Source organism: Pleurodeles waltl, chromosome 5 (assembly GCF_031143425.1).
Source record: "Pleurodeles waltl isolate 20211129_DDA chromosome 5, aPleWal1.hap1.20221129, whole genome shotgun sequence".
Lineage (NCBI taxonomy): Eukaryota > Metazoa > Chordata > Amphibia > Caudata > Salamandridae > Pleurodeles > Pleurodeles waltl.
This window is the reverse complement of record NC_090444.1, coordinates 60,011,849-60,024,258: the sequence shown is the minus strand read 5'-3', so window position 1 is coordinate 60,024,258 and position 12,410 is coordinate 60,011,849. Positions and strand designations below refer to the sequence as shown.

General features: G+C 44.0%; 1 protein-coding gene across 1 annotated transcript in view; it reads left to right on the top strand.

Annotated features, from left to right (window-relative positions):
- The window catches only part of LOC138297210 (WAP four-disulfide core domain protein 5-like), a 595,909-nt gene extending 588,895 nt beyond the window's left edge, over positions 1-7,014 (top strand). Inside the window, exon 5 of the mRNA XM_069236700.1 lies at positions 6,565-7,014. Within this exon, the coding sequence (XP_069092801.1) occupies positions 6,565-6,581 (17 nt within the window). The 3' untranslated portion in view covers positions 6,582-7,014. The remainder of the gene's footprint in view (positions 1-6,564) is intronic.
- Positions 7,015-12,410: the final 5,396 nt, after the last annotated feature.

Here is a 12,410-nt window from a genome sequence, read left to right as displayed (position 1 = left end):
GGACCATCAGATTTGCTTGGTGGCAAATCATCTGGCCGGGGTCTTGAATGTACGTGCGGACAGTCTCAGTCGCCAATTCTCGGCAGACCACGAGTGGCGTCTCCATCCAGATCAGGTCTGTCTAATCTTCCAGATATGGGGGTTTCCTCGGATAGATCTGTTTGCCACTCTAGAGAACACGCATTTTCCGTTATTCTGCAGCCTCCAGTATCCGATGCAGGGAGCGTTGGGGGACGCGTTTCAGATAACCTGGTGCGACCAGTTGCTTTACGCGTTTCCCCCCATACCCTTGATTCCTCGAGTGTTGAGGAAAATTCGCCAAGACCGGGCCCAAGTCATCTTAATAGCTCCGGATTGGCCAAGGAGGGTATGGTACTCCGACCTTCTCCAACTCTCACTGTGCCCTCCGCTCCGTCTCCCTCTCAGGGCAGACCTCCTCTTGCAGTCGCAGGGGCAGGTTTTACACCCCAACCTCCAGAGTCTGCACCTACATGCTTGGAGATTGAACGGGGCAACCTGAGTTCCTTCTCTCTCCCGCCTGATGTAGTGGATGTTATCTTAGCGGCCAGGCGACACTCCACTAAATCTATCTACGCTAATAGGTGGTCTAAATTTGTTATGTGGTGTGGAGAGAGACAGATTGATCCCTTACATGCTCATCTGTCACATGTTTTGTCTTTTGCACTGTCTCTAGCGCAGAAAGGTTGTGCAGTGGCTACCATTAAGGGTTATTTGTCGGCCTTGTCAGCCTTCATTTGTCTTCCAGACCAACCATCGTTATTTAAATCCCCTATTGTTCTCAGATTCTTGAAAGGTCTTCTGAATCAATATCCTCCAAAACCATTCGTTATGCCTCAATGGGATTTGTCCTTGGTCCTGACTTTCCTTATGGGGTCCCCTTTTGAGCCTATGCATTCTTGCCCCTTAAGGTATTTGGTTATTAAAACAGTATTCCTGGTAGCTATAACATCTGCAAGGAGAGTGAGTGAGTTGCAGGCCTTATCGGTTAAACCCCCTTATATAACGTTTTATGGGGATAAGGTGGTGTTGAGGACCAAGGCAGCTTTCCTTCCGAAGGTTGTTTCACCCTTCCATTTGGCTCAGACAATCACTTTGTCCACGTTTTATCCTCCGCCTCATCCTTCAAAGGAGGAAGAAAGACTACATCGCCTGGACCCAAAAAGGGCATTGAGCTTCTATATCGACAGAATGAAGGATATCAGGCTGGAGGATCAGCTGTTTGTCGGATACGTGGGAAAGAGGAGAGGAAAGGCAGTCCACAAGAGAACACTCTCCAGGTGGGTTGTTCTTTGCATTAAAATCTGTTACTCTTTGGCAAAGAAGGATCCGCCTGAGGGCATTAGAGCTCACTCCACCAGAGCTAAGTCGGCCTCTTCGGCCTTGGCCAGGGGTGTTCCTGTGGTCGACATCTGCAAGGCCGCAACTTGGTCGTCCCTTCACACTTTTGTGAAACATTACTGTTTGGACTCTGAGGTCAGAAGGGACGGTCATTTTGCACGGTCAGTGCTGCAGGATTTCTTGGTTTGACCATTTAGGCACCCACCGCCGGGCGTGGTACTGCTTTGGGACTCTATTCATTAGGTGAGGAATCCACAGGTAGTTGTATCCATCAGAAGAACGAGTTACTTACCTTCGGTAACGATTTTTCTGGTGGATACATTAGCTACCTGTGGATTCCTCACGGTCCCACCCGCCTCCCCGTTGCCTTTTTGGTCTCTCCAAGCAATCCTTGAGTGTGCTCCTTTTGGTCTTCAAAGTTGCAATACATTTTGCATATATGATATTTGTATATATGTGTATATTTATATATAAATCTATATATATTGTGTATATACATGATTCGTATGTATAAATATATTTATTTGTTTAAAAAAAAAAAAAAAAAAAAAAGAAGGTTATATTAAATCTACAGCTATTTTATTGCAATGTTGTGTGATTTACAATATTAAGAGATGTTGCTTTGCTCTTTCATTACATTGGGTTATTATTATTCTCATGCACGTAAAAAATGTTGGTACTGTCATCGGCACGTCGGCGAGGACCTCTTATTGCCTGTATGACGTCAGACGGCGTTGCGTGGGCTAGAGTGACGTCCTCGTCGACGTGCAGAGACTAGTAAGAAGATTTCAGTCTAATGCTGGCGCCATGGGAGTATTCATTAGGTGAGGAATCCACAGGTAGCTAATGTATCCACCAGAAAAATCGTTACCGAAGGTAAGTAACTCGTTCTTTGGGTATTTTGGATTGGCACATTTCCTGACTTCAATTCCCCGTTCTGCAAAATGCATTCCACATTCGAGTACCTTATTAGCAATGTCAATATTTGACCAAATGGTGCAGGTATATTCTTGCAAAGGGTTAGAAGAATCCTGTTTAAATTGTACAGATTCAAGATTATCAGAGTCAGATGTGAAAGCACTGGAACTCAAGATATTAGTCTTAGTATATGAGCACGATTACGGATATCATGCAGACCTCTAGATTCATACAGAGTTTGGAAAAGAATTGTGGTAGGATTAGAAGGGTAACTAGCGTGACTTGTTCTTGTGCATTGCCCACTTGGATGTTCATTTCCCACACTTCAGCCTTGCATCGGTGGGCACATTGGGGATTCATTACAGAATGAGGTTAATAATAAATTATCAGAACTTCTTGCACAAGCAGTAGAGGTGTTTTGAAGTTGCTCTAATGTATCTGCTTGTGAAGGAATACAGATTGTCATTAACTTCTTCGTATTCACAGTATTTTGTTATGGTGCTGTGAAGACCCCTGTCTGACAAAACACCCTATTTGTTGGTGGGGGTGAGCTCATATCTTGTATATCAGGTAATACCTTTTCCTCTGTTTGTGGGCTAGATGATGGTTAATTAAGCTTTCCTGGCTAAGATTTGGAGGAGCATCTCCTATCTCCACTGTAGTCAGTTTAGACCGTTGGTTGTCCTGGATGACAGATTTGAAAATTGGATAACATTCCACTGTGGACTCTTTATAGATTACTATTTCAACTCTGTGTCAGACCTATTACAGTCCACTGTACAGCAACCCAAACTATGCTCCTTTCTCACTTTTCATGCAGAAGAGAATCCAGGCCTCATTCATCTTCTCTCTCATCTTTATTATTAATCCTTCTTCATATTGGGTTTTAAATATGGCGCTATTGCAGATCTCTAGTACAGCAGAAATGCTTCTAGTCAACTTTATTATAATCCCCATATCTCTTTCGAAAGGCTACTTTTTCTTGTCTTCAGTTCATTGTGTCCAGATACATGCAAGGCAAGGCACCTCCATAACACCTTTCTCCGGTGGATCTCTGTATTCTGTATGGTATCTTTCACTCCTCCCAAAAGCAGTATATTGCCCCATGGTCCTTAATGCTTTCACTACTTTCCCTCCCACTCATATCCCAGACATCTGTTATTTTTTATTTTTTTTACTTTTCACTTACATCTAACATTTTCAGAATATTTTTGTACTCTTGTACAATCTCAAAACCCTTCTACACCAGCACCTACGGACACATTTTGGGCCCTGCTCAAGAATAACAGTGTAAAAATACAGGTGTAACTTTAGTTCTCCACCTGAACGTATTTGTATTTTTTCCAGTACGCAAGCATTCTGAAAGCATGCCTGGAAATCTGCCCCAGGTGTAGGTTTCCAGATGTACTATTGAGAATGCTGTGTGACATCTTGTGTTCCCCTTGTGCAGCATTCAGTATAGTGTAGATCTCTGCACAGGAGGAACGGAGGCTCCTATACCAGTGGTTCCCAACCTTTTGACTTCTGTGGACCCCCACTTTATCATTACTGAAACCCAGGGACCCCCACTGAATCATTAATTGATTTCGGGGACCCCTTCCACTGAGTCATTACTGGAAGTTGGGCACCACGGCCTAAACATTGTTGATTATTTGAAATGCAAAACACTACACAAAAAATACAGATACAAGCATTCATCAGATGCATACACAAACGATAACGCATTTATTTCCTTTGTAAACAAATGTAAATAAAATAAAAAAATAATAATTAATAGAAGGGTTGGAGCTTTTCTAAATTTAACTTAAGCCACACATCGTCCATACTATATTCTGTTTGATGCAGTTGACCTGCTCCCGTGAATCAATTCAAGGATACTAATTTAATTTTTAGCCTCCAAATTCAAATTTCTTGGCATTTACAGTATGTTTTAAGATGTTCAGATGTACATTTTGCCACTTTATTTACATACACATTATTAATCTGTTAGTATTATTTAATAAGATTATTATTATTTAATTAGATTAATTTCTAAGGAGCAGCGGGCCCCCTGAGGAGGCTTTGCGGACCCCTAGTGGTTCCCCAGACCACAGGTTGGGAACAACTGCCCTATACCAATGTGTTGCGTGGGCTCTCATTATCCTAAATTAGACTACTGGATTTCTAGTTAACAGCGTCGTTCCTGGTGTGGGGGACTGAGTCTGACCCACTTAGAAGGACCTCTGTCACCTTCAATCCGGTTTTGCTCCGGCTAACTAGCAGTGCCTCATCTCTCCCAAGGGGGAAAGATGATTGGGCAGCCGAGCGCATGACATCTTTAGGACTTCTCAGGGAAGTCGTGGTCACTCAGGTCCCAACCAGCTCTCTCATTTACAATATGATCTCATATACAAATGACATAGGCAGTTTAAGTTTTATAGATTGTTTTTAATAAAACAACTGCATTTCAGATAATAAGGCGTGAGCCGCAATAACCAGAACCATACAACACAGTAGGATTGAAATAGTCACGACGAGAGAGAAACATAAAAACAACGCCATCATAGTGTTAATAGATTCTCTTCTCTCTCAGTAAGTTATATTTCGAGCACAGCATCTTAAGCTACTAACTTGCCTTTCAGATTCCATGGGAAGACATCAACCCTCATACCTGAGCAAAGGCCTGTGATCTGGTTCAGCATCTGCAACAGGGCAGTCAGCGTCTAGTTGTGGTTCCCTGATCTCCCTCTTTCGTGTATTAGGACAAGGAAGTGTTTTTATACCTAACATGTCAGTGTGATCACAAAATGTCCCTACGCAAGAATGTATCCAAAGACTAAACTCCTACCACGTCTATCGGCAATGTACCAGACTGTATCCTTGACTGGAGCCCAGAGTGAGCAAGAATGTGTTATTGAGAACCCCAGTGCTGAAGTAGGCTAAACAGTGTGATATCAAAAATAAAACAATACCGTAGAACTGGCTATTTGAAAAATAACAGTACGAAGCTGAATAAAATGCATTTAGAGCAAAGTGCACAGAGGCCTAACGCCTGAAGCAAATGGGCAAAGGATACATAAAAATGACCACACTACAAATGCATAGGCTTTATGTTTTTGTTTTGTCTTACAAGAAAAACATTTTCCCTGTGGAGAAAACCTTTTTTCAAAAACTTTAATCAAACATGGGATGATGTATTCCCCTTCCATTATGGAGAACTAGCCCTTGGCTGAAGATAACATCTGTTTATTTACGAGGTGGGTAAGGGTCACATTGGAGTTTGGGAATGCCCACAAACATACATGTTTATGGGGCTGTGCAGATGTCTAAGGCAAATCACACCTTGGAATGCCATGTTTGACTGCCCTGGGTTTATCGGAACTAGTAACTGTGAAATTTTCTCTAAAGTAGTAAATCCATTTACACCTGCCAAGAATCCAGAAAGGTATAAATGGATGTATTTTTGGCCATAAATGTAGATTGACAGCTGAGAATACCTCTGAGAACAGGGCCCACGTATGTAAGCCTCACACATATTGTCTCATAATATTCATTGTTTTGTTGCAAAAACAGCCTACATAGATCTACAAGCAAATGCATGAACATTAAATAAGTAAAATACTTTGAAATCAAATAAAGCTATAACACATAAGAGGAATGTTGGAGGACATTTTTGAAGGGGTTGCAGATCAGTAGAAAATACATCTATTCGCTATAGTCAACACAGACCAAAATTATTGGGCCATTCCATAATAAAAGCTGAATGAAGGGAAATGCCTAATGAGCTCAACTATGTGTTAATGTTGTAAATGGAATGATAATGGAAATTCACACCGAGTACAATTAAGGGGGATATTCATTGTGAAAAAGTCCTATGTGAGAGCTGGATAATGTGCAAGACTTACAGTGGCATCTTAATCGGTGTATATAGACAGGCCAATGTCCCATAATAAGTGTTTTATAGAACATTTGTCAGTATCAGTTCTGTGTTCATGATAGACCTAATAATTATTCTCGTAAATGTTGTCATATTTAAGAAAATAACTGAATATTTAGTGTTAATTCATTTTTGATATGTGAGGAGTTTATATGGTTTGTAACAAGCCTTAAATAAACCTATACAAATAACCAACTATTACATGCTGTTCACACTACATACAAAGGTTAGATCCCTTTTTTCGAAGCCTGTCACAGTTGTTTTGTTCATACTAACCTATAACAAGTTGCTGTGCTTGAAGAGTTTTACATTGGGAAGTGTGAACATATAGTAATTAGCATCTTACTCATTGTGTTCTCGTTTGTTTTAAGATTCTCCCAAAGCCTGAATCGAGCCGACTTCTGGCATTCGGATTGTGGTCCCCCACGGCCTTCGTCTCCACCACCGCAGCAGAAGATTCACTGTTCTTACTTTGTAACAATGCTGTTCTTGGGATTTTTATGCTGTCTCTAATTTACTCACCACTTGCACTGTTTCATAGCTTGGAATGCAGAGGGGATAATGCTTTATTTATTATGAAATATCCGTTGGCTTACTGAATCAAATATTTGTGGCACACCTGGAAAGATAATTGCTTCAGTTTATTCAAACTTTCACTTTTGATGGCATGTTATAAACTTCCATACAATCCTTAATCAAATATTTTTTCTGTAAAATCGAGAAAGTTCACTTTTCTAGTATCTTGTTTCATTCTGAATATATTACCTATTGTAGAAGCAGTGCATTTAAGTAGGTGTTCACCTTGTAAAATAAAAGCATGAATATACTAATGCATCCTAAATAAAGCTCTTAAAAGATTACAACTTTTATTCTCTTTACTTTATCAAAGCCATTCAGTTTGATTCACAGTAAAATTCATTGGCATTCTTATTTTTAATACATTCTGTAATCCATAATATATAATAACCTCAAGTCAGTTGTAAAAGATTTTGCCCATTCGCAAAGTCTGTGCTGTAAAAACTAGCAGGCTTTCCGAAGAGAAAAAAAGTGCAATATACTAACGTGACTAAAACTCCGCCCACGTAATTAGCACAAGTACTCTAAGAGTCTGAAGCAGAGCCAGCCACATGGTGGAAAACTGGAGATTTGATCTTAAATAAACATGGTATTAGGCATGTGCTGAAAATCCATTTAGAGAAGATCAAATAAATTATTGATTTTGAGACAGAATAGCAAGGAATTTAGTCCCTCATTATGACCCTGGTGGTCGGCGGTTATTTGGTGGAAAGTACTGCCAACAGGCTGGCGGTACTTTCCACCATATTAGGACATTGGCGGTTTGGCTTAATGTACCACACCGACCGACATGGGGGTAACGGCCGCTGGGCTGGAGATATCAATCTCCAGCCTTGCGGCCATCACTGTACCGCCTGCAGGATTATGACCCTGCCTACCGCCATGGTTTTCATGGCTCCCTTACCGCCACGAAAACCAGGGAGGTAGGCACTATCAGTGACAGGGAATCCCTTCCCTGTCACTGATAGAGGTCTTCTTCACCCCCACCCCCTCCCCAGATTCCCCTCACCCCCTCTCCAAATCTCCCTACATTCACCCCCCTTCACACATGCATACACACACCCATTCCCACATTCATCCACCTATGCATACATCCATTCACACACACATCCGCACACACTTTCATACATACATGCAGACATACATTCACAAAATACAACATACACGCACTCACACTTCCATACATGCACACACATTCAACATGCAACACACACCCGCATACACGCACACACAAACATTAACACACACCCCCACACCCACACATAACACCCCCCTCCCCTGTCGGAGCACCCACTTACCTGTTTTTAGGGGGTCCTCTGGCAGGAGATGGGACGGGGCACTGCTGCCCGCACCAGCGTCAGCCAGCAGAACACCGCAAGCCTGTATTATGTGTCATAATACGTCTGGTGGCAGTATACTGGCGTGGCGCAGCTGGTGGCACCAGCACCACCTTACTACCATCCGCCGGCATGGGTCAGCCGGAATTTCACCATCCTATTGGTGGAAATCCGGCTGTGGTCATAATACAGGGGAACGGCTGGTAGAGGCCCGAGATGGCTTCAGGATTACTCTGCCTCAGTATTCTGTGTTCGCACATTTAATTGCAGCAGATGCATGATTGAGAGGGCTTTGGGCACCCACCACATTTTTATTTACAAATTAAGCACTGGAGTAACCATGTCAGAAAGATGCTACTTTCCTACAGTCGGCCGGCTCAAATATGCGGCGCATGGCCTTATAAAACTCCCTAATTTGAGCAGGGGTCGACCCAGTCTCTGGAAAAGATGGGAGACCCTGAGTTGAACTGGCCAACGGCCTCGTACAACCGTACCGGGAACGGTCTTTTGGTGGCCGTTGCTGCAGCGGTAGGCGGTTTTTACCCCCAGTGACATAAGATGGCCCTATTTTCTTGGCTGTCCTGCTGTTGTACATATACCATATGGTTGGCATATTGGATTGCTTTATCAGGTGGTTTTGTACTACTGCAACACTGACCAGCCACAAATATTGAATGTATAATCATGAAACGTTGGAGAGGCATAGAGTGGACGAGTTGTCTGAAGGGCAATGTGAGTTGTAAAAGTGCAACTCACAAACTGCCGATTGCAAGTCCATGGGAAATGGAAGGCAAGAGGGGTGGCAAAGAGGTTTTCTCACTTTATTGCACAAAGAATTACATCCTTGCTTGCTGAGTGCTGGTGCAATTGTAAATGACTGAATGTTTACCTGCTGCTCTGGTTTGTTCATACCAAAGCAAACAAAAAAAGTGATGGGTGGCACATTTGAATTAATCTCAGCTGCTGGTAATTACCCAGGTCGCATTCCAGTCCATCTTTTTTTTTTTAGCTCACCATACCATTTCAGGTTAGATCTAGCCACCTGTAAATGTGTCATGGTCCTGTTTCAGTAGGAGCATTCAAGTCTGAACTGCCAAGCCAGGTCACATCTGAACCAGAACACAAGCAATCCAAGATTTTGCACTAGTTAGGGCTGTTCAGTCATGTGCAGCTTAGATCCAGTAGCACAATGAGCAAGGAACCCACATCTGGGTATAACTGTTGCACTGAAGTAAACAAACATGTTGCTTGATGCTTGATGCTTGATTTAATCAGAGCAACTGGTAATTAGTCAGGACTATATCTGAGTCCATCTTTTTATGCCCACTATGCCACCTCAGATTAGACCCAGCCATTTACAAATTATTCTTGGCACTACTCCAGTAGAAGTGGTCCAGGCCAAACTGCCAAGGCATGTCCCCTCTGAACCAGAACACAAGCAACCCAAGACTGGCGTTGTCCTAGTTGGGGCTCTTCAGTCAGGTGAATCCTAGTTCTAGTAGCCCAGTGAGCACGGGACCCAAGTCTGGGCATACCCGTCGCACTTAGGGTGTTGCACTGAAGTAAGCAAAAAAGTAATGAGTGGGATGCTCAGCTGTTAGTAATGACTCTGGCTGCATTCCAGTCTATCATTTTTTTCAGGACAGATCACCTCATATTACACCCAGCTTTATGCAAATAAATCTTGGTCCTGCTGCAATAGGAACAGTTGAGTTCGAATTGCACTGTCTGGTCTCCTCTGAACTGGAACATGAGCAGTCTTAAGAACAGGTTCTTCCTTTTTGGGGCTCTTCAGTCAGGTGCATCTTGACTCCAGTAGCCCAGTTAGAACAGGACCCACGTCTGGGAATTTTCATCACACTTGGGGAGTACACTGAAGTAAACCAAATAGTGACAGGTAGATTGCTTGAATTAATCTCAGCCGCTGGGTATTATGCAGGCCATTATCCAGTCCATTGTTTTGTCCACCTTGCCACCTCAGATTACACCCAGCCATATACTAATCAGTCTTGGACCTGCTCCAGTAGAGTCCATCCAGCCCAATCTGCCAAGCCAGGTTGCTTCGGAGCCGGAACATAAGCAACCAAAGACTAGTTTCACCTTAGTTGGGGTTCTTCAGTCTGGTACAGTTCCTGTAGCACAGTGAGCAAGGGACCTACATCTGCCTATACCTGTCCCACTTAAGTCGTCATATTGAATGAAACAAAGTATCTGATAGAGACCTCTAGCTGCAGATTCCTTACTTTTGATTTTCCCAGGCGTCAGGCTAGATCTGGAACCTTTTGCTGAGCAATACCCCTTGCGCCTGCCGTCGGGTGGCTCCATTCGGCTTTGCGTGGCGTTGTGGGTGTCGTTGGCACCTGATGTGACTTTGTGGCCACCTATATAGGCACCACTCAGATGCGTGGACATCAGTTATTTTCTTTCCAAACCCAGTTAGTGCAGATCCTGAGAGAGCTACCCCTCTGTTGCTTTTTTGACAGGCCTTTTTTCGACTTTTGTTGAGATCTTTTGGTGTGTGTCGAGGATGTCTTCGAAAAAAGTTGGATTCAAACCATGTGTCGCCTGTCACCGCTCCATGTCAGTCACTGACCCCAATCTCGTCTGCCTGTGGTGCCTCGAGCGTGACTACAACTCCAAGTCATGCTCGGACTGCAGTCGGCAACACCGGTGCACGTGACTTCGAGAAGGTCGCGGTCGAGGAGGAAGTCGCAGGCCCAATTTCGAAGCCCTAAGTCCACTTCTTCCCATTCAAGGTCCTTGGGGCACTTGGGAAAGAGGCACAAGAAGAAGACCAAGAGGACTGTCAGCCGATGAGACAAGTGGGGAACAATGGCATTCCTGGTATGGTTCTACGAAGCCGTTGGCCAGTTCGACTCAGGGTCTCCATCTTTTCCGGGGACTGGGTCGACCCCCGCTCAAATTAGGGAGTTTTACGAGGCCATGCACCGCGTATCTGAGCCGGCCGACTGTAGGAAAGTAGCATCTTTCTGACATGGTTACTCCAGTGCTTACTTTATAAATAAAAATGTGGTGGGTACCCGAAGCCCTCTTAAACACGCATCTGCTGCAATTAAATGTGCAAACACGGAATTCTGAGGCATTGTAATCTTGAAGCCATCTCTGGCCTCTTTAATCCATCTAAAGCCACACCTTGCCCCTTCAGCTCACTCCTGCAGCTTTCTGTTTTCTCCCATTGTGAAGCTTTTTCATTTTTCCCATATGTGTCTTTTGATCGCAGTAAATGCTTGAGGCAGAAAAATAAGTGCCGGCCTCAAACATAGGTGCTGGTACTCCGCACTGGAAACAATAAGCACAAATTAAGCACTCAGTTACTCCCACGTTTTGCCTCGTGTCAGTGTGTTTAGACTGTAATACACTGGGATTGTGCCTATTAGGACCCCATTGTCTGTGCTTTCTCCTCCAAATTTGGTTGCTGGTAAATTTTTGCACCCCACAGTTGAAATACTGGTGCACCCATGTACGTCCTTAGTATCAGTGGGGTACTTGAGTGACCAGGGCATCGGTACACCAGGGGACCCCCATGGGCTGCAGCTTGTATTGTGCCACACATGGGAGCCCATGCAAACTGTGTCTTCAGGCCTGCCATTGCAGCCTGTGTGAAAAGGATTCAGATATAAGCTTTGCCTTATATCATGGTAACTGCACATAGTCCCTGTAAGTCACCCGTCTGGTAGGCCCTTCAGCCCAAGGGCAGGTGCCAGTCCCTAAGTGGGAGGGTACCCCTGCATGAGCAGGGTACCTCTACAAACTCCAGACTCCATTCCCAGGGTTTTGGAAGTGCCGGAAAGCCATCCTAAGGTATGTAGTGGACATTGACCAATACGAGTTGTCCAACTACATAATGGCTTCTCTGAACCTAGGCATGTTTGGTATCAAACATCTTGAAATCATGCAACTACACCAAACTCCAGTGCTACTTGCTTGATACCATGTACTCTGGGGGTTCTTTGGAGGATCCCACAGTTCTGCCTGTGCAGCCTTATGTGGTCTGGCTGCCAGCCTACTCTCTTGCCGACCCCAGACACTGTTCTGTCCTCCTGCTGATGAGCCTAACACAAGCAGAGGAAAGCTGAACAAAGGATTTCCTGCAAGGGAGAGGTGTGACCACCTGTCCCTTTGAAATAGGTGTCGCTGGGGTGGGGGGCCCTCTGAGTGCCACCATACTGCTTTGAAGGGCACATTTGGTGCCCTCCTTGCATAATCTGTTTTGCACCAGCTCAGGAACCCCCGATTCCTGATCTGGCCCGAAACTACACAAAGGACGAAGAGTGACCACCCCC